This window comes from Bombina bombina, chromosome 5 (genome assembly GCF_027579735.1).
Source record: "Bombina bombina isolate aBomBom1 chromosome 5, aBomBom1.pri, whole genome shotgun sequence".
In the NCBI taxonomy this organism is placed as follows: domain Eukaryota; kingdom Metazoa; phylum Chordata; class Amphibia; order Anura; family Bombinatoridae; genus Bombina; species Bombina bombina.
The window spans coordinates 342,799,626-342,823,638 of NC_069503.1; the positions used below are offsets into that span (position 1 = coordinate 342,799,626).

The 24,013-nt window shown below is 38.9% G+C and overlaps 1 protein-coding gene across 1 annotated transcript in view; it reads left to right on the plus strand.

Moving 5' to 3' along the window:
• Positions 1-24,013, plus strand: part of DNAH11 (dynein axonemal heavy chain 11) — an 851,888-nt gene that overhangs the window by 789,361 nt on the left and 38,514 nt on the right. The window contains 1 exon segment of the mRNA XM_053715724.1: positions 5,399-5,518. Within this exon segment, the coding sequence (XP_053571699.1) occupies positions 5,399-5,518 (120 nt within the window).

The window sequence follows — 24,013 nt, forward strand, 5'->3', positions numbered from 1 at the left end:
TGCTTCTGAACCTGCTACTCTCTAGCTTATTATCATGACTTTATAATTGAACCAAGTTGGACCATGGAACCCAGGTAGCATTTGACAGGGTTGGCACATAGGGAGAACATATTCTAGCTAACAGTGTACATATTGGGGTCCATCAGCTGGGTATCAGCATGCTCTAGTGTGAAATTTCTATCTGCTAAACTTTCATTTAGGACTGTGGGACTAAAGTTAAAACAAAAGAGGCTAAGCCTATAAATTATTATAGTGATGGGCAGCAAATAATATTGGAATAATATGAGTTAGAAATGTCACAATAAATATGAGAGAAATGTGAGTTGCAATTATATATATTTCAGTCACTAATTGCCAATAGCAGGACTGTAAATGAAAACACTTTAATCTAACTCACTTATACAATCTATGTATTTATTTCTGTTAATAAAGCCTAGCAAACAACAAAAACAATCTATATACACATTCCAAGTCTATGATCTCTAAAATTTAAGATGTTCAATATTCTAAAAGTCATGATGGGGACAACATATTTGAAAAATGGATTTTGTACATTTCTTTGTGAGTCTATCCAGTTAGCCTTATTGAGTATTCACAATTAGCTTCCTCAAGCTCAGCGTGTTTAAACTTTACTACACTGAAATCCAGAGTAATTCTAAATGTATTACAAAACTAGAGGTAACATGGATAGAGTCACACGGTATGGCTAGGGGAACCAGGAGACATGTCCTTATCTGTTTTGCTGACATATTCCGCTTCATCCAAGGGACTAAAATTTTTGGTATTTTATATGATAAATGCATAATTATGCACTATATAATGCAACATCTTAGATCCCCTTCTTTTGCCCAATCCATCAGTTGTCAAATTCTAAAATCTACCCAATCTACATTTGCTCCATCACAGCTCTTTTCTTTATAAGTAATTCCATTTATTTTCCCAGTACTGAAGTCAAACTCATATACCTGTATTAAACACCCCATTGTGTTGTCTCAAAGACATTCATGTTGGGTTTTTTTTTTACTTTTGGAGCTAGCCATGTGCTGTATCCACTTGTTAAACTCTTCTTGACCTGCTTCTCTTTTCCTCATAGCATGGCATTATAGATGTAATGAAACATAAGACTCTGAAGTGGTAGTTTTTACAGGTTTCAGTCTGCCATTGTATGGTAAATAGTCTTACAGAACTAGCTGGAACATGAATTGGTGGCATTTCCAGCTGAAAGCAAACTTTATTTTTGGAGCTATCTGTATGTATTAACAATGCATTCCTCTAGTTCTCTGCTACATTTTCCATCAGGATTAAAATATCAGATACTGCTGCTGTAAAATGCAATGGGACCTTGTACAACACGTGGAAAGTACACATTGTGTGCTATCAACCACCCCGTTTCTTTAAAGGGCACAATGTTGCAGTGAAGGGAGTAATCACCAGCTGAAAAATGTCAGCCCCCTAAAGAGTTGGGGTATCATCTTCTATCTTTTTAGGTCCACCCACAAGCAAGGGCTTCTTTAGGTCAATCAGATGTACAGTAGACAGTGTAACCATTGTTGTACACCATCACATTCAATTACTTTTATTCATAACTTCTGGTATGTCTTATATGTGGAACCAAAGATGAAAACTCTCTATCCCTGTGCTAACAGTATGGTAGTATCCAAAGTGGCCTCATTTAAAGGTGTGACACCTGTCCACTCCCAGTCGGTGTTGTGATGTTTCAATGTACAGCCTCTACCACAGAACCCCCCAAGCCTTCAATCTGTTTTTTCCCCTCCATTTTGGGCTGAAGTATTCTGACCTCAGATCCAGTGGCTAACAGTGCCTATTTACATTAGGCTACTTCTGAGTTTTCCCTCACCAGACACTTAGTGGCAAATATGACCTTTATTCCCCTTTGACAAGATTAATACCTGTTATACACCCTTTCCACACAACTTGATCACTAAACATCTTCCTTAAAAAGACATGCTATCCATCTGCTAAATTACTTGAAAATGATGCAGCATTTCTGTAAAAATCTGAATACAAAATATCACTTGGACATCTCTATGTAAAAAAGGAACTTTCAACACCAAATACAGATGTTTGTCCTGGGACTTACAAGGAAGCATGCGTCTGCCATGTACAGGCATAATTATAGTATATTCCTATTGATATATCACATCTTGATATCATGATAATATCCCATGAGATTAAGGTGAAATCCCACAAGGTCACATTGAAGTGTGAATTCAGTACTAATGATGTTGATTGGCTGTTTGGTTTGTTGCTTTCACAATTCATTTGAAAGTTAAAAGTGTTGTTGAAGGGTAATTGCTCACAGAGCAGTTGTTCAGCTGATTTTTATTTAAAATAAGGAAAACCCAGGTAACTTTTTGCCTTTCTGACAATGGCATCAAGAGTAAATAAGAATTGATATCCTTTTAAAGTTTAGTTATTTGAGCCATTGCAATCTGTTAAAAGGCATGCAGTCACACACTTTAGCAGAGGCCGAGGGATGGCAGTGTGCTCCTATTCTTTCTATAGAACTAGAGCTATAATTTGCTGATCTGGACACAAGAAATGGCATTCTGTCGTAGTGATCATTTTATTTCAGGTGTAGAAGTGCAAAATGTATCATTATATCTTGTAAAATGAGAAAGTACATGTGTTTTGCCATCATTTCCCTTATTACATTGCTTTGTTTTAATAAATAATGAGTAACTTGCTTAGATCCAATCTTGTTTTAAGTTATCTTTTAAAAGTAGAGAATTGTATTGTAAAATATGTGTTTTAGGGAGATAGTTTCACAAGCCAGGAGGCTAAAGCCCATGAGAAACTATGTATATAAAATCCACAAGATGATTTCCAGTATTGGATAAATGTTATTTTAATCGGTCTAACCAATGAAAAATCAGCCATTTAAAATGTTAAAATGTCCTTTATTTTACTAAAAAAATCAGCGGTTTACATGCATGTATTCCTTATTCATTAGGCAGGTAATGAAGCATTTACAAAAAATGTAATTGCATACAGCAAGCCTGACAGTTCTTAACATTACATTAATAATCACTACAATTAGTTGTGATGATGGAAGCAATTTGCAGCACGTCACATACATAAATAATGTTGAGTTTCCTGCGTGTGTCATTATTATGTATTAGGGATGCCACCTTGTTGTGACATTCTCAGTGATATTCCACTTGAGTTGAAATTAAGGTTAGATGAGTGATTTTATTTGAAAGTTGCAACAAGTTTATGCAATTCATATTAAATTAACAAGGTGACTTTGAAAAACAGTACTTATCTAGGCTGAGTAAAATGACTTGCAGAACATCTAATAAGCAGAACTTAGTAAAATAAACAAATGTTTTTGGGCACAAATTATATATGATTATTTTATTTACTTAAAAAGTGATATAATCCGTGCAGCAAAAACAAACAATAAAAGGAATAATATTAAGCAAATGTGTATATGTGTATACTTTACAGAAAGGTATATAAAGTCCAAGAGCATATAGGGCTAGATTACACGTGGAGCGCTAATTTATAGTGTGCCTGCAAATGGGCAAATTCACCCGTTTACAGGCGCGCAATAAATAACCAGCAATTACAAGTGACTGGTTATGGCTACTGCAAGCTTGCAGTAGCAAGTAGCACTCAAAAAAGTAACCAGAGGTTAGACCTCTGGTTAATTTTTTTAATGTCCCCCAATTGCCCCCCCAAAAATATGTGTAGTGGCTTTAAAAAAAAAAACAATTAAAATGCTGCTATTTTATATTTTAATAAACAAATGTAATAAGGAGTTTTTGTGGCTGAAGTTGGTGGGTGTTTGCAATGTAAAGGCACTTTTCAGTGCCGTTTTTTTCTGTCTATGGAAACTGTGTGTTCCCAGTAAATATATATGTATATGCTTTTATATATATATATATATATATATATATATATATTTGTGTTAAGATATATTCATATACCCCCATTGCTGCTCTAGTTTGAATGCTGTGTCTGACGGCATGAGAACGAGGCTCAGATTGAATTATATGGAAGCACGCTCTAGTGAGCGCAATTCTTCCATGCAATGCAAACACAAGGTTTTGTTCGCATTGCACCTCCCTTGTAATCCCAGTGCACACTTGCGTGCGCTGATATTACTAAATTGAACACAAATATTGCTTTTGCAGAAGCAATATTTTACACTCAATTTGTAATCTGGCCCATAATCCGAAGGAGCATTCGAGTCCCTTTAATTTCCAAGGTAAGATGGCTCTCAGAAGGATGGTCATAAAAATAAAGAGAGAGTACATAGTGCATAAAGAAAACAACCAAATTGATTCCCATGGTAAAATTAATGTTACTTGCGATCTTCTGAGTTGTAACTCAGCTCTGAATGTGATCAGCATTTGTTATTGTTGATATTGTGGTATCAAACAGCTTTAAACCTCTCACAAAAGATCTGTGTGTTTTTTCTTTATGCAATATTACTTTATGTACTCTCTCAGTTTAGCTAAAAAGAGACTACAATACTCCATTCAGGTATATGTCCTGAGACTTGCAATCCTTTAGTGTGAAGTTTACACATACTGTATATACATTTTGTTTATATTGTTTATTTACTTTTGTGTAGAAATATTTCTGTACATTTATCTATCTATCTTAAATATATCTGGTGATACTATGGTGAAAAACCGATATAACAAAATAGCACATTAGCAATGAGAAGTCATTGATAAAAACTAACATAGCACTTAAACTGTGTTCTGTTTAATCATCTGATGTGCATTGCTTTGTTACACCAATAAAATGCAATAATTAAAACAGGAGATATTTCAAATGTATATCTTCCCTGTGCTATTTCTTTTCTAACAACTTGTGTGTTAAGCTTTGCAGAAATGTTATAGTAAAATGTTGCTTTCTGATTTATCAAAGTCATATGGAGTTGAATACAGAGTGCCAGCCATATTTTCCAGCATGTGCAATTTCAAGACAAGTATGCCAATCAAATGTTTTTAGAAGTCAACATTCTCATCACAGAAAGTGGTAAAAATCAATTGCTACAAAATATGAGAGGCAGCTCCCCTGAATAAAACATGCAGCAGTGCAAACTATAACCTTCACAAAGGCCACTACGACCTCCATGTTTAATGCAAACAGCACTCTCAGAATACTGTGGCAATAGGATAAATATTAATTCTGCTCTTTCCCTGAAACACGACAGTATGACAAAATCTAATCAGGCTCGCTTCATCCGTGGGCCTTTATTATTGTATGCCCAGGGCTAAAATTGTAATAAAAAAAAATGTTTTACTATGTCTGATTTCACTACAATTTTTATAGATTGGATCAGTGTATTGTTCCACATACACACTATTTGTAATGCTCAAACTATGATTAAATTAATTCTAACATTTTTTTTTATCAGGTTCCATGGGATGATTTACGTTACCTTTTTGGTGAGATTATGTACGGTGGCCATATAACTGACGACTGGGATAGAAAACTGTGTCATACATATTTAGAGGAGTTTATGAACCCAGCTATGGTAAATGCTTTCAAACGTATCTATATTAAATGAAAGTATTTAGTTCTGATTTTACAAAACTAATCAGCATTAAATTGTTTGCCTTCTGTAAATGCCACTTTTTCTCCTACACAATTTTATTATAGCCCATGTGAATAAATAACAAAAATATTTTTAAGCATTTTGTGAATTTTAACAAATGCGTTTAAAGGGACATAAAACAGGTTGAGATCTGTGCATATTCTAAAAGGGCTAATTAGTTTGCATAAAAAAATGTTTAAAAATTATTGGCAAGTATTTTAAAATAATTTTCAAAAATAAGCAAAATAAATTACATAGCTAAGCTGCCTGGAGCAGCCAACTCCACCCCCTTATCAGTGTTTAGACACAGGCATTGTATTTCAACTGAATTCACAACTTATAGGCATGCTCCAGCAGATAATCCCTATGCACTTTTCTATTCTAACAAAACAGCAATAGATATAGATACAGCCATAGATATAGATACAGCCATAGATATAGATACCGCCATAGAAGGAAATGTGTGGGGGGAGCTAGAGCTGTACAATTCAGAAACTAAAAAGAAAGGGTTAATGACGAGGCACTGCAGTATAAATTTGCAGGTAAAGTATTTAAAGTACATATTATTATATTTTGTCTCTATCCCAACTTGTTGTATGTCCCTTTAAGGTATATATAGGGGTTACCCAAATAAAAGGTACACAATACATTGACTTTGAAAAGGCCAAAGACCTGTAATAACCCTGCCGGGATATGAATCTATGACCCTTGGATCTAGAACAAGCGTTTGTTGTCAGGACATTCACCAACTGATCTACATCACCGGACTAAAAGTAGGGCAGAAAAAACTCTAAACCTCCAGAAATAGTGGAGATAATAGAAATCAAACAAATTCTTATCCTAACAAGATAGAGATAATAAAATATATTTGAAACCATAATAATATATATAGTAAACATTAAATGAATACATCTGAAGTAAATAAACAGTGTTATATACTTGAGAATCGGAAACTACTTATGCTAACTGTTCAACAAAAGGTTGAGAGAACAGTAATGTCAGCCACAGATAAAGCTGAGCTAAAACTATAAACAGTACATGAATATGCTCTACTACGGTTATATTCAAACTCTAAAGAATCCTGAAAATAAGTACCAATTTCCATAGAAATAGTAGTACAGTCCCAAGAGGGAATCAGGATAAACCATTTTAGTTTGTATTTTATATTTAGAGTTCTGTGTTAGCCGTCAAAACCAGCGTTAGGGGCTCCTAACGCTGGTTTTGGGCTACCGCTGGTATTTAGAGTCGTGTAGGTAAAGGTCTAACGCTCACTTTGGAGCCGCGACTTTTCCATACCGCAGATCCCCCTACGCCATTTGCGTATCCTATCTTTTCAATGGGATCTTTCTAACGCCGGTATTTAGAGTCTTGGCTGAGGTGAGCGTTAGAAATCTAATGACAAGACTCCAGCCGTAGAAAAAATCCAGGAGTTAAGAGCTTTCTGGGCTAACGCTGGTTCATAAAGCTCTTAACTACTGTGCTCTAAAGTACACTAACACCCATAAACTACCTATGTACCCCTAAACCGAGGCCCCCCCACATTGCTGCCACTCTAATAAAATTTTTTAACCCCTAATCTGCCGACCGCACACCGCCGCAACCTACATTATCCCTATGTACCCCTAATCTGCTGCCCCTAACACCGCCGACCCCTATATTATATTTATTAACCCCTAATCTGCCTCCCCCAACGTCGCCGCCACCTACCTACAATTATTAACCCCTAATCTGCCGACCGGACCTCACCGCTACTATAATAAAGTTATTAACCCCTAATCCGCCTCACTCCTGCCTCAAAAACCCTATAATAAATAGTATTAACCCCTAATCTGCCCTCCCTAACATCACCGACACCTAACTTCAAGTATTAACCCCTAATCTGCCGACCGGACCTCGCTGCTACTCTAATAAATGTATTAACCCCTAAAGCTAAGTCTAAACCTAACCCTAACACCCCCCTAAGTTAAATATAATTTTTATCTAACGAAATAAAATAAATCTTATTAAATAAATTATTCCTATTTAAAGCTAAATACTTACCTGTAAAATAAACCCTAATATAGCTACAATATAAATAATAATTATATTGTAGCTATTTTAGGATTAATATTTATTTTACAGGCAACTTTGTATTTATTTTAACCAGGTACAATAGCTATTAAATAGTTATTTACTATTTAATAGCTACCTAGTTAAAATAATTACAAAATTACCTGTAAAATAAATCCTAACCTAAGTTACAATTAAACCTAACACTACACTATCAATAAATTAATTACATACAAATACCTACAAATAAATACAATTAAATAAACTAACTAAAGTACAAAAAATAAAAAAAGAACTAAGTTACAAAAAACAAAAAAATTATTTACAAACATAAAAATATTACAACAATTTTAAGCTAATTACACCTACTCTAAGCCCCCTAATAAAATAACAAAGCCCCCCAAAATAAAAAAATGCCCTACCCTATTCTAAAATAAAAATTGAAAAGCTCTTTTACCTTACCAGCCCTTAAAAGGGCCTTTTGCAGGGCATGCCCCAAAGAATTCTGCTCTTTTGCCTTTAAAAAAAACCATACAATACCCCCCCAACATTACAACCCACCACCCACATACCCCTAATCTAACCCAAACCCCCCTTAAATAAACCTAACACTAAGCCCCTGAAGATCTCCCTACCTTGTCTTCACCACGCCGGGTATCACCGATCCTTCCAGAAGAGGGTCCGAAGTCTTCATCCAATCCGGGCGATGTCTTCATCCAAGCCCAAGCGGGGGCTGAAGAGGTCCATCATCCGGCTGAAGTCTTGATCCAAGCGGGGGCTGAAGAGGTCCATCATCCGGCTGAAGTCTTGATCCAAGCGGGGGCTGAAGAGGTCCATCATCCGGCTGAAGTCTTCTATCAAGCGGCATCTTCAATCTTCATTCTTCCGGCTCCATCTTCATCCCGCCGACGCGGAACATCCATCCTGGCCGACGACTTCCCGACGAATGACGGTTCCTTTAAGGGACGTCATCCAAGATGGCGTCCCTCGAATTCCGATTGGCTGATAGGATTATATCCGATCAGCCAATGGAATGCGAGCTCAATCTGATTGGCTGATTGGATCATCATTGATTCCATCAGCCAATCCGAATTTTCCTACCTTAATTCCGATTGGCTGATAGAATCCTATCAGCCAATCGGAATTCGAGGGACGCCATCTTGGATGACGTCCCTTAAAGGAACCGTCATTCGTCGGGAAGTCGTCGGCCAGGATGGATGTTCCGCGTCGGCGGGATGAAGACGGAGCCGGAAGAAAGAAGATTGAAGATGCCGCTTGATAGAAGACTTCAGCCGGATGATGGACCTCTTCAGCCCCCGTTTGGATCAAGACTTCAGCCGGATTATGGACCTCTGCAGCCCCCGCTTTGATCAAGACTTCACCCGGATGATGGACCTCTTCAGCCCCCGCTTGGGCTTGGATGAAGACATCGCCCGGATTGGATGAAGACTTCGGACCCTCTTCTGGACGGATCGGTGATACCCGGCGTGGTGAAGACAAGGTAGGGAGATCTTCAGGGGCTTAGTGTTAGGTTTATTTAAGGGGGGTTTGGGTTAGATTAGGGGTATGTGGGTGGTGGGTTGTAATGTTGGGGGGGGTATTGTATGTTTTTTTTTTTACATGCAAAAGAGCAGAATTCTTTGGGGCATGCCCCGCAAAAGGTCCTTTTAAGGGCTGGTAAGGTAAAAGAGCTTTTCAATTTTTATTTTAGAATAGGGTAGGGCATTTTTTTTATTTTGGGGGGCTTTGTTATTTTATTAGGGGGCTTAGAGTAGGTGTAATTAGCTTAAAATTGTTGTAATATTTTTATAATGTTTGTAAATTATTTTTTTATTTTTTGTAACTTAGTTCTTTTTTTATTTTTTGTACTTTAGTTCGTTTATTTAATTGTATTTATTTGTAGGTATTTGTATGTAATTAATTTATTGATAGTGTAGTGTTAGGTTTAATTGAAACTTAGGTTAGGATTTATTTTACAGGTAATTTTGTAATTATTTTAACTAGGTAGCTATTAAATAGTTATTAACTATTTAATAGCTATTGTACCTGGTTAAAATAAATACAAAGTTGCCTGTAAAATGAATATTAATTCTAAAATAGCTACAATATAATTATTATTTATATTGTAGCTATATTAGGGTTTATTTTACAGGTAAGTATTTAGCTTTAAATAGGAATACTTTAGTTAATAACATTTATTTTATTTCGTTAGATTTAAATTATATTTAATTTAGGGGGGTGTTAGTGTTAGACTTAGTTTTAGGGGTTAATACATTTATTAGCGTAGCGGCGAGGTCCGGTCGGCAGATTAGGGGTTAATACTTGAAGTTAGGTGTCGGTGATGTTAGGGAGGGCAGATTAGGGGTTAATACTATTTATTATAGGGTTTTTGAGGCGGGAATGAGGCGGATTAGGGGTTAATAACTTTATTATAGTAGCGGCGAGGTCCGGTCGGCAGATTAGGAGTTAATAATTGTAGGTAGGTGGCGGCGACGTTGGGGGCGGCAGATTAGGGGTTAATAAATATAATATAGGGGTCGGCGGTGTTAGGGGCAGCAGATTAGGGGTACATAGGGATAACGTAGGTTGCGGTGGTGTACGGAGCGGCAGATTAGGGGTTAATAATAAAATGCAGGGGTCAGCAATAGCGGGGTCGGCAGATTAGGGGTTAATAAGTGTAAGGTTAGGGGTGTTTAGACTCAGGGTTAATGTTAGGGTGTTAGGTGCAGACTTAGAAAGTGTTTCCCCATAGGAAACAATGGGGCTGCGTTAGGAGCTGAACGCTGCTTTTTTGCAGGCGTTAGTTTTTTTTTCAGCTCAAATGGCCCCATTGTTTCCTATGGGGGAATCATGCACGAGCACGTTTTTGAAGCTGGCCGCGTCCGTAAGCACCGCTGGTATTGAGAGTTGCAGTGGGGGTAAATTATGCTATACGCTCCCTTTTTGGAGCCTAACGCAGCCCTTCTGTGAACTCTAAATACCAGCGGTATTTAAAATGTGCGGGGGGAAAAAAGCATGTGTAGCTAACGCACCCCTTTGGCCGCAAAACTCTAAATCTAGGCGTTAGTTAATAACTATTTATTAACTAGTCTACCTAGATAAAATAAATACAAACTTATCTGGGAAATAAGCCAACAACAATGTAACTATTAATTATTTTGTAGCTAGCTTAGGGTTTATTTTACAGGTAAGTTTGTATTTAGTTTTAAATAGGAATTATTTAGGTAATTATAGTAGGTTTTATTCAAAAATTTTTAAATTATATTTAAGTTAGGGGGTGTTAGGGTTACGTTAGGTTTAGGGGTTAATAGGTTTATTATAGCGGCGGAGTGGGCGGACGGCAGATTAGGGGTTAATTATATTTAAATAGTGTTTGCGATGCGGGAGGGCGGCGGTTTAGGGGTTAATAATTTTATTATAGTGGCGACGATGTCGGGGATCGGCGGAAATAGGGGTTAATACATTTTTTAAGTGGCGGCGATGTCCAGAACGGCAGATTAGGGGTTAGAAGTTTTATTTTATTATTTGCGATGCAGGAGGGCCTTGGTTTAGGGTTTAACAGGTAGTTTATAGGTGTTACTGTACTTTGTGACAGTTTAGTTATGAGTAAAACTCATAACTACTGACATTAGATGGCGGTACGGATCTTGTCATTTTAGGCTGTACCGCTCACTTTTTGGCCTCCCCGCAAAACTCGTAATACCTGCGCTATGAAAGTCCCATTGAAAAAGGACTTTTTTAAAAGTGCGGTACTGACGTTGCGTGACGGCCAAAAAGGTGTGCGGTACACCTATACCAACAAGACTTGTAATAGCAACATTCGGGAAAAAGCATCGTTATGGACCATTATGATGCTTTTTCACTCATAACACCAAACTCGTAATCTGGCTGATAGTTAATAGGAGGACTAGACTCCTAAAAGCTAAAAATAACAAAATTTCCTTAACAAAGAACAAAAAATGTTCAAATAAAAACTGAGAATTTGTAACAAACTGTCTGATAGAGGATCCTTTGAGCCAAAGAAACCTTCATCAGCAGAATAAACTTAAAGCGACAGTCTACACCAGAATTGTTATTGTTTTAAAAGATAGATAATCCCTTTATTACCCATTCCCCAGTTTTACATAACCAACAGTTATATTTATATACTTTTTACCTCTGTGATTACCTTGTATCTAAGCCTCTGCAAACTGCCCCCTTATTTCAGTTCTTTTGACAGACTTGCAGTTTAGCCAATCAGTGCCTGCTCCCAGATAACTTCACGTGCACAAGCACAGTGTTATCTATATGAAATACATGAACTAACACCCTCTAGTGGTGAAAAACTGTTAAAATGCATTCTGAAAAGAGGTGACCTTCAAGGTCTTAGAAATTAGCATATGAACCTCCTAGGTTAAGCTTTCAATTAAGAATACCAAGAGAACAAAGCAAAATTGGTGATAAAAGTAAATTGGAAAATTGTTTAAAATTACATGCTCTATCTGAATCATGAAAGTTTTTTTGGCCTAGACTGTCCCTTTAAGAATGCTGTTGTTCAGAACAAAATTAATTAAATTTTAATAATTTTGGAAAGACCTTGTAAGTTTACTTGAAGGTATAATAGCAGTCATAACCTTTATGATAAAATCAATAACATATGATATTTGCAGATGAAATCAAGTACATGAACTGAGTAAGTAAGAACAGTAAATGTTATTGTAAATATAGAAACATGATAAATAAAAGCCACATAATTGAGCTAAAGAAAAAAAAACACACTTAGCTTTGTAGAATTGTGTTTCAGGGCATCATAGTTTATACAGTAACATCAGAGTCAGGATAAGAATGAAACATCTTGCAAAATGTAACAGAAAAATAAAAATAACATTAGGCAAAACATTCAATTTCCACAATGTAACGGTTTCAGTAGATAGGAAAAAAACATAATTTATGTAAGAACTTACCTGATAAATTAATTTCTTTGATATTGGCAAGAGTCCATGAGCTAGTGACGTATGGGATATACAATCCTACCAGGAGGGGCAAAGTTTCCCAAACCTCAAAATGCCTATAAATACACCCCCCACCACACCCACAATTCAGTTTAATGAATAGCCAAGAAGTGGGGTGATAAGAAAGGAGCGAAAGCATCAACAAGGAATTGGAATAATTGTGCTTTATACAAAAAAATCATAACCACCACAAAAAAGGTGGGCCTCATAGACTCTTGCCAATATGAAAGAAATGAATTTATCAGGTAAGTTCTTACATAAATTATGTTTTCTTTCATGTAATTGGCAAGAGTCCATGAGCTAGTGACGTATGGGATAGCAAATACCGAAGATGTGGCACTAGAGAGGGAGGGATAAAAATAAAGACAGCCAATTCCGCTGAAAAAAGAATCCACAACCCAAATCAAAAAGTTTTAATCTTTATAATGAAAAAAACTGAAATTATAAGCAGAAGAATCAAACTGAAACAGCTGCCTGAAGAACTTTTCTACCAAAAACTGCTTCTGAAAAAGAGAAAACATAAAAATGGTAGAATTTAGTAAAAGTATGCAAAGAAGACGAAGTTGCTGCTTTGCAAATCTGATCAACAGAAGCTTCATTCTTAAAAGCCCAGGAAGTAGAAACTGACCTAGTAGAATGAGCCGTAATCCTCTGAGGCGGGGATTTACCCGACTCCAAATAAGCATGATGAATCAAAAGCTTTAACCAAGATGCCAAAGAAATGTCAGAAGCCTTCTGACCTTTCCTAGAACCAGAAAAGATAACAAATAGACTAGAAGTCTTTCTGAAATCTTTAGTAGCTTCAACATACTATTTCAAAGCTCTAACCACGTCCAAAGAATGTAAAGATCTTTCCAAAGAATTCTTAGGATTAGGACACAACGAAGGGACAACAATTTCTCTACTAATGTTGTTGGAATTCACAACCTTAGGTAAAAATTTAAAAGAAGTCTGCAAAACCGCTTTATCCTGATGAAAAATCAGAAAAGGAGACTCACAAGAAAGAGCAGATAATTCAGAAACTCTTCTAGCAGAAGAGATGGCCAAAAGAAACAATACTTTCCAAGAAAGTAATTTAATGTCCAGAGAATGCATAGGCTCAAACGGAGGAGCCTGTAAAGCCCTCAATACCAAATTAAGACTCCAAGGAGGAGAAATTGGCTTAATGACAGGCTTGATACAAACCAAAGCCTGTACAAAACAATGAATGTCAGGAAGATTAGCAATTTTTCTGTGAAACAGAACAGAAAGAGCAGAGATTTGTCCTTTCAAAGAACTTGCAGAAAAACCCTTATCCAAACCATCCTGAAGAAACTGTAAAATTCTAGGAATTCTAAAAGAATGCCAAGAAAATTTATGAGAAGAACACCATGAAATGTAAGTCTTGCAAACTCGGTAATAAATCTTTCTAGACACAGATTTGCGAGCCTGCAAAATAGTATTAATCACTGAGTGAGAGAAACCTCTATGACTAAGCACTAAACGTTCAATCTCCATACCTTCAAATTTAATGATTTGAGATCCTGATGGAAAAATGGACCTTGAGATAGAAGGTCTGGCCTTAACGGAAGTGACCAAGGTTGGCAACTGGACATCCGAACAAGATCCCCATACCAAAACCTGTGTGGCCATGCTGGAGCCACCAGCAGTACAAATGAACGCTCCATTATGATTTTGGAAATCACTCTTGGAAGAAGAACTAGAGACGGAAAGATATAAGCAGGTTGATAATTTCAAGCAAGTGACAACGCATCCACTGCTTCCGCCTGAGGATTCCTGGACCTGGACAGATACCTGGGAAGTTTCCTGTTTGGATGAGAAGCCATCAGATTTATTTCTGGAAGCCCCCACATCTGAACAATCTGAAGAAACACATCTGGGTGAAGAGACCATTCTCCCGGATGTAAAGTCTGGCGACTGAGATAATCCGCTTCCCAATTGTCTATACCTGGGATATGGACCGCAGAGATTAGACAGGAGCTGGAGTCTGCCCATGCAAGTATCTGAGATACTTCTTTCATAGCTTGAGGACTGTGAGTCCCACCTTGATGATTGACATATGCCAAGGTCGTGACATTGTCTGTCTGAAAACAAATAAATGGTTCTCTCTTCAGAAGAGGCCAAAACTGAAGAGCTCTGAGAATCGCACGGAGTTCCAAAATATTGATTGGTAATCTCGCCTCTTGAGATTTCCAAACCCCCTGCACTGTCAGAGATCCCCAGACAGCTCCCAAACCTGAAAGACTTGCATCTGTTGAAATCACAGTCCAGGTTGGACGAACAAAAGAGGCCCCCTGGACCAAACGGTGGTGATCTAACCACCAAGTCAGAGATAGTCGAATATTGGGATTTAAGGATATTAATTGTGATATATTTGTATAATCCCTGCACCATTGGTTCAGCATACAAAGCTGAAGAGGTCTCATGTGAAAACGAGCAAAGGGGATCGCGTCCGATGGTGCAGTCATGAGACCTAAAACCTCCATGCACATAGCTACTGAAGGGAATGACTGAGACTGAAGGTTCCGACAAGCTGAAACCATTTCAGATGTCTTTTGTCTGTTAGAGACAAAGTCATGGATACTGAATCTATTTGGAGTCCTATAAAATTACCCTTGTCTGAGGAATCAAGGAACTTTTTGGTAAATTGATCCTCCAACCATGTCTTTGAAGAAACAACACTAGTTGATTCATGTGAGATTCTGCAGAATGTAAAGACTGAGCAAGTACCAAGATATCGTACAAATAAGGAAACACCACAATACCCCGCTCTCTGATTACAGAGAGTAGGGCACCGAGAACCTTTGAAAAAATCCTTGGAGCTGTTGCTAGGCCAAAAGGAAGAGCAACAAATTGGTAATGCTTGTCTAGAAAAGAGAATCTCAGGAACTGATAATGATCTGGATGAATCGGAATATGAAGATAAGCATCCTGTAAGTCTATTGTGGACATATAATGCCCTTGCTGAACAAAAGGCAGAATAGTCCTTATAGTCACCATTTTGAATGTTGGTATTCTTACATAACGATTAAAAATGTTTAGATCCAGAACTGGTCTGAAAGAATTCTCTATCTTTGGAACAATGAACAGATTTGAATAAAACCCCAGACCCCGTTCCAGATATGGAACTGGCACAATTACCCCGGATAACTCCAGGTCTGAAACACACTTCAGGAAAGCCTTTACTGGGTTCACTGGAATGCGTGAGAGAAAGAAACTTCTCACAGGCGGTCTTACCTTGAAACCTATTCTGTACCCTTGAGAAACAATGTTCTGAATTCAATGATTTTGGATTGAATTGATCCAAATATCCTTGAAAAATCGAAGTCTGCCCCCTACCATCTGCGCTGGAATGAGAGCCGCACCTTCATGCGGACTTGGGGGCTGGTTTTGATTTTCTAAAAGGCTTGGATTTATTCCAGACTGGAGAAGGCTTCCAATTGGAAACCGTTCCTTTAGGGGAAGGGTCAGGTTTCTGTTCCTTATTCTGACAAAAGGAACGAAAACGGTTAGCAGTCCTAAAGCAGCCCTAAATGTACCCTTAGATTTTTTATCCTGAGGCAAAAAGGCTCCCTTCCCCCCCAGTGACAGTTGAAATTATAGAATCCAACTGAGAACCAAATAATTTATTACCTTGGAAAGATAGAGATAGCAACGTTGACTTAGAAGTCATATCCGCATTCCAAGATTTAAGCCATAAAGCTCTTCTAGCTAAAGACATATACCTGACATCAATTCTAATTATATAAAAAATGGCATCACAAATGAAATTATTAGCATGTTGAATTAGCTTAACAATGTTATACACATTAGGATCTGGTACTTGTTGCACTAAAGTTTCCAACCAAAAAGTTGAAGCCGCAGCAACATCAGCCAAAGAAATAGCAGGCCTAAGAAGATGACCTGAACATAAATAAGCCTTCCTTAGATAAGATATCTGCCGTAGGAATGGTAGTACACTTAGCAAGAGTAGAGATAGCCCCATCAACTTTGGGGATCTTTTCCCAAAACTCCAATCTATCAGTCGGCAAAGGGTACAGTCTTTTAAACCTTGAAGAAGGAGTAAATGAAGTACCCAGACTATTACATTCCCTAGAAATTACCTCTGAAATAGCATCAGGAACTGGAAAAACCTCTGGAATAACTACATGAGGTTTAAAAACTGAATTTAAACATTTACTGGTTTTAATGTCAAGAGGACTAGTCTCCTCCATATCTAATGCAATCAACACCTCTTTTAATAAAGAAGGAATATACTCCATTTTAAATAAATATGAAGTTTTGTCAGTGTCAATATCTGAGGCAGAATCTTCTGAACCAGATAGATCCTCATCAGAGATAGATAAATCAGAATGCTGTCGGTCATTTAAAAATTCATCGAACTCATGAGAAGTTTTAAAAGACCTTTTACGTTTATTAGAAGGTGGTATAACAGACAGGGCCTTCTGAATAGAATTAGAAACAAATTCTCTCACATTAACAGGAATATCCTGAACATTAGATGTTGAAGGAACAACAACAGGTTATGGACTACTAATAATGGAAATATTGTCTGCTTTAGAAAGTTTATCATGATAACTAACACAAACTACAGCCAGAGGAACAGTTACCACAAGTTTACAACAAATGCACTTAGCTTTGGTAGAACCGACATCAGGCAGCAGCATTTCAGAAGTAGATTCTGATACAGGGTCAGATTGAGACATCTTACAATATGTAAAAGAAAAAACAACATATAAAGCAAAATTATCAATTTCCTTATATGACAGTTTCAGGAATGGGGAAAAAATGCAAACAGAATAAGCCTCTGGAAACCAGAAGCAAAAATACATGAAGACTTAAATAATGTCAAAAGTCTGGCGCCAAGTATGACGCCCACAACTGACAAAATATTTTTTGGCGCCAAAAATGTCTGCAACAAACACGAGCGTCATAGATGACGCAACTACGTGAAAATTCTCGGCGCCAACTAAGATGCCGGAAATGACGAAAATACGTCAACAAACGTAATTCTCGCGCCAAGAATGACGCAATAAATTATAGCATTTTACGCACCCACGAGCCTAACAGCCCGCAATTTAGAAAAAAAGTCAATTTGAAAAATTTCAGGTAAGAAATTTTTTTTTGTTTTTTTTATATGTGCATTTCCTAAAATGAAACTGACAGTCTGTAAAAAGGAAATATACTCATAAACCTGAATCATGGCAAATATAAGTACAAACATTATATTTAGAACTTTACATTTAAATTGCCAAACCATAGCTAAGAGTGTCTTAATAAAGGAAAACATACTTACCAAAAGACACTCATCTACATAAAGTAGATAGCCAAACCAGTACTGAAACGAGAATCAGCAGAGGTAATGGTATATATGAGTATATCGTCGATCTGAAAAGGGAGGTAGGAGAAGAATCTCTACGACCGATAACAGAGAATCTATGAAATAGATCCCCGTTAGGATGACCATTGCATTCAATAGGTAATACTCCCTTCACATCCCTCTGTCATTCACTGCACTCTGAGAGGAACCGGGCTTCAGCATGCTGAGAAGCGCATATCAAGTCAACGTAGAAATCTAGCACAAACTTACTTCACCACCTCCATAGGAGGCAAAGTTTGTAAAACTGAATTGTGGGTGTGGTGGGGGGGTGTATTTATAGGCATTTTGAGGTTTGGGAAACTTTGCCCCTCCTGGTAGGAATGTATATCCCATACGTCACTAGCTCATGGACTCTTGCCAATTACATGAAAGAAAACAAAGATAGTATTTCTTCTATAAGGTACGACGAGTCAACGGATTCATCCTTTACTTGTGGGATATTATCCTCCTGCTAACAGGAAGTGGCAAAGAGCACCACAGCACAGCTGTCTATATAGCTCCTCCCTTAGCTCCACCCTCCAGTCATTCTCTTTGCCTACTCTAAGTACTAGGAAGGGTAAAGTGAAAGAGGTGATAAAATATTAGTTTTTAATTTCTTTAAGCAAGAGTTTTTTTGTTTTAAATGGTACCGGTGTGTACTATTTACTCTCAGGCAGCAGATGGATGAAGACTTCTGCCTGGAGGATGATGATCTTAGCATTTGTCATTAAGATCCAGTACAGTTCCCACAGAGGCTGAGGGGTGCAGGAAACTTCAGTGTGAGGAACGTTTTCATGCTATATAGCAGTGAGGTATGTTCAGTCATTTTTTCTGGAGAGACTGTGTATTTCAGAAAGGCTGACAGTATCCCCATGAGGGTAAGCAGTAATCCTAAGAGCTATAGAAGGGCATTACTAAGCTTGCAATAAGGGGCTAGTTAAAAAATGGTTGACACTGAGTTTTTGAATGTTTGTGGGCAAACATTTTGTAACTGGGAGTGCTTTTAACGTTTTGTGGGCAATAACGTTTTTTGGGCAACTTTATTGAGGGTACACTTGGCTTATTTTTTGGGTCTCAGAGCCCACATGGCTAGTTTAAAACCGCTCTGGTGCGGTTCTTTGAGGCTGTAGAGACATCGAGTGAGATGGGCGAGGCCTATTTTCGCGCCTCAGATGCGCAGTTGTTTTCACTCAGCAAGCTGCAACTCCTGAGGGCCCTTGTGGATGTTTTGGGACAAATTGAAGCTTTAACCACATATTTACAATCCCTGAGGGCAGGTAGGCGCCACAGCAGGGCTGTGGCGAGGTGCTGGGGGTGTTTTTTCCGGATTTAGGCCTTATTTCAATCCGGTTTGCACATTAAAGGGTTAAATGTTTTAATTTCTTGTGGGGCAAACTTAACTACACAAATTGATTCTGCTATCAAAAATTTGGAAAGTTTGGTGTATTTTAAAGCAGTTTTGCAGAACGTGTATGCCTTTTTTTCTCTTAAAGGCGCAGTATCGTTTTTTAAGATTTATGTTTTTTCACTAAATAAAGTGTTTTTCAAGCTTGTTTGTAGTCATTACTAGCCTGTTCAACATGTCTGACATTGAGGAAAGTCAATGTTCAATAAGTTTAGAAGCCATTGTGGAACCCCCACTTAGAATGTGTCCCTCATGCACTGAAAGGTCAATAAATTGCAAAGAACATATTTTAGCTACTAAAAGTATGTTGCAGGATGATTCTCAGTCAGAAGGGAATAAGGTTATGCCATCTAATTCTCCCCAAGTGTCACAACCATTAACGCCCGCACAAGCGACGCCAAGTACTTCTAGTGCGTCTAATTCTTTCACCCTGCAAGATATGGTCGCAGTTATGAATACTACCCTCACAGAAGTTTTATCTTAGCTGCCTGGGTTGCAGGGGAAGCGCAGTAGGTCTGGTGTGAGAACAAATGCTGAGCCCTCTGAAGCTTTATTAGCCATATCCGATGTACCCTCACAATGTTCTGAGTTGGGGGTGAGGGATTTTCTGTCTGAGGGAGAGATTTCTGATTCAGGAAAGATGTTCCCCCAGACAGATTTAGATATAACGGCTTTTAAATTTAAACTAGAACACCTCCGCTTGTTGCTCAGGGAGGTTTTAGCGACTCTGGATGATTGTGACCCTATTGTAGTTCCAGAGAAATTGTGTAAAATGGACAGATTTCTAGAGCTTCCTGCCTACACTGATGTTTTTCCGGTCCCTAAGAGGATTTCGGACATTGTTACTAAGGAGTGGGATAGACCAGGTATTCCGTTCGCTCCCCCTCCTACTTTTAAGAAAATGTTTCCCATATCAGACACCATGCGGGACTCGTGGCAGACGGTCTCTAAGGTGGAGGGAGCTATTTCTACTCTGGCTAAGCGTACAACTATACCTATTGAGGACAGTTGTGCTTTCAAAGATCCTATGGATAAAAAATTAGAGGGTCTCCTTAAGAAAATATTTGTTCATCAGGGTTTTCTTCTCCAACCTATAGCGTGCATTGTTCCTGTAACTACTGCAGCTGCTTTTTGGTTCGAGGCTCTGGAGGAGGCTCTTCAGGTTGAGACCCCATTAGATGATATTCTGGATAGAAGTAGGGGTCTCAAGCTAGCTAATTCTTTCATTACAGATGCCGCTTTTCAACTGGCTAAATTAGCGGCAAAGAATTCAGGTTTTGCCATTTTAACGCGTAGAGCGTTATGGCTTAAGTCCTGGTCTGCTGATGTGTCATCAAAATCTAAGCTTTTAGCCATCCCTTTCAAAGGTAAGACCCTATTTGGGCCTGAACTGAAAGAGATCATTTCGGACATCACTGGAGGGAAAGGCCATGCCCTTCCTCAGGATAAGACAAATAAGATGAGGACCAAACAAAATCATTTTCGCTCCTTTCGAAGCTTCAAAGGTGGTCCCTCTACCTCTTTCCCTGCTGCAAAACCAGAGGGGAATTTTGCTCAAACCAGACTTGGAACAAAGGTAAACAGGCCAAGAAGCCCGCTGCTGCCACCAAGACAGCATGAAGGGGTAGCCCCCGATCTGGGATCGGATCTAGTAGGGGGCAGACTTTCTCTCTTTCCTCAGGCTTGGTCAAGAGACGTTCAGGACTCCTGGGCTTTAGAAATTGTAACCCAGGGGTATCTTCTAGATTTCAAAGATTCTCCTCCAAGGGGGAGATTCCATCTTTTTCAATTGTCTGCAAACCAGACAAAAGGAGAGGCGTTCTTACGCTGTGTAGAAGACCTATATACCATGGGAGTGATCCGCCCAGTTCCGAAAGCAGAACAGGGGCAGGGGTTTTACGCCAATCTGTTTGTGGTTCCCAAAAAAGAGGGAACCTTCAGACCAATTTTAGATCTCAAGATCCTAAACAAATTCCTCAGAGTCCCATCTTTCAAGATGGAGACCATTCGGACTATTTTACCAATGATCCAGGAGGGTCAATATATGACCACCGTGGACTTAAAGGATGCGTATCTACACATCCCTATCCACAAAGATCATCACCAGTTCCTCAGGTTCGCCTTTCTGGACAAGCATTACCAGTTTGTGGCTCTTCCCTTCGGGTTGGCCACGGCTCCCAGAATTTTCACAAATTTTCCCTTCTGGCGGTTCTAAGGCCGTGGGGCATAGCAGTGGCACCTTATCTGGACGATATCTTAATTCAGGCGTCAACTTAACAACTAGCCAAGTCTCACACGGACATCGTGTTGGCTTTTCTAAGATCTCACGGGTGGAAGGTGAACGTAAAAAAGAGTTCACTTATCCCTCTCACAAGAGTTCCATTCCTGGGAACTCTGATAGATTTGGTGGACATGAAATTTTTTCTGACGGAGGTCAGGAAATCAAAGATTTTAACCACCTGCCGAGCTCTTCATTCCATTCCTCGGCCATCAGTGGCTCAGTGTATGGAGGTAATCGGACTAATGGTAGCGGCAATGGACATAGTTCCGTTTGCTCTCTTGCATCTCAGACTACTTCAACTATGCATGCGGATTATGCAGATTTATCTCCTCAGATAAATCTGGATCAAGAGACCAGAGCCTCTCTTCTTTGGTGGTTGTCTCAGGATCATCTGTCCCAGGGAATGTGTTTCCGCAGGCCAGCGTGGGTCATAGTGACGACGGACGCCAGCCTATTAGGCTGGGGTGCAGTCTGGAATTCCCTGAAAGCACAGGGTTTGTGGACTCAGGAGGAGGCCCTCCTCCCGATAAATATTCTAGAACTGAGAGCGATATTCAACGCGCTTCAGGCGTGGCCTCAGCTGGCTTCGGCCAGATTCATAAGATTCCAGTAGGACAATATCACGACTGTAGCATATATCAATCATCAGGGGGGAACAAAGAGTTCTCTAGCGATGATAGAGGTTACCAAAATAATTCGATGGGCAGAGACTCACTCTTGCCATCTATCAGCAATCTATATCCCAGGAGTGGAGAACTGGGAAGCGTATTTTCTAAGTTGTCAGACTTTTCATCCGGGGGAGTGGGAACTCCATCCGGAGGTGTTTGCACAATTGATTCAGCAATGGGGCACACCAGAATTGGATCTGATGGCGTCTCGCCAGAACGCCAAACTTCCTTGTTATGGGTCCAGGTCAAGGGATCCTCAGGCAGTACTGATAGATGCTCTAGCAGTACCCTGGTCGTTCAACCTGGCTTATGTGTTTCCACCATTTCCTCTCCTTCCTCGTTTGATTGCCAGAATCAAACAGGAGAGAGCTTCTGTGATTTTGATAGCACCTGCGTGGCCACGCAGGACTTGGTATGCAGACCTGGTGGACATGTCATCCCTTCCACCATGGACTCTGCCACTGAGACAGGACCTTCTGATTCAAGGTCCGTTCCAACATCCAAATCTAGTTTCTCTGCGGCTGACTGCTTGGAGATTGAACGCTTTATTTTGGTCATAGATACATTGATTCAGACTCGAAAGCCTGTCACTAGGAAAATTTATCATAAGATATGGCGTAAATATCTTTATTGGTGCGAATCCAAAGGCTACTCATGGAGTAAGATCAGGATTCCTAGGATTTTGTCCTTTCTCCAAGAAGGATTGGAGAAGGGGCTATCAGCTAGTTCCTTAAAGGGACAGATATCTGCTTTATCAATTCTACTGCATAAGCATCTGGCAGATGTTCCAGACGTTCAGTCGTTCTGTCAGGCTTTAGTTAGAATCAAGCCTGTGTTTAAACCTGTTGCTCTGCCATGGAGTTTGAATTTAGTTCTTAAAGTTCTTCAAGGGGTTCCGTTTGAACCTATGCATTCCATAGATATTAAGCTTCTATCTTGGAAAGTTCTGTTTTTAGTTGCTATCTCTTCGGCTCGAAGAGTTTCTGAACTATCTGCATTACAATGCGACTCGCCTTATCTTGTTTTCCATGCTGATAAGGTGGTTTTGCGTACCAAACCTGGATTCCTTCCTAAGGTTGTTACTAATAGGAATATCAATCAGGAAATTGTTGTTCCTTCTCTGTGTCCTAATCCTTCCTCTAAGAAGGAGCGTCTGTTGCACAACTTAGACGTGGTTCGTGCTTTGAAGTTTTACTTGCAAGCAACCAAAGTTTTCCGTCAAACATCTTCTTTGTTTGTTGTCTATTCTGGAAAACGTAGAGGTCAAAAAGCTACGGCTACCTCTCTTTCTTTTTGGCTGAAAAGCATCATCCTTTTGGCATACGAGACTGCCGGACAGCAGCCTCCTGAATGGATTACAGCTCACTCTACTAGAGCGGTGGCTTCCACATGGGCTTTTAAAAATGATGCTTCTGTTGAACAGATTTGTAAGGCTGCGACTTGGTCTTCGCTTCTACCTTTTCCAAATTTTCCAAATTTGATACTTTTGCTTCTTCGGAGGCTATTTTTGGGAGAAAAGTTCTTCAAGCAATGGTGCCTTCTGTTTAACCATCTGTCTTGTCCCTCCCGTTCATCCGTGTCCTGTAGCTTTGGTATTGTATCCCACAAGTAAAGGATGAATCCATGGACTCGTCGTACCTTATAGAAGAAAAGGAAATTTATGCTTGCCTGATAAATTGATT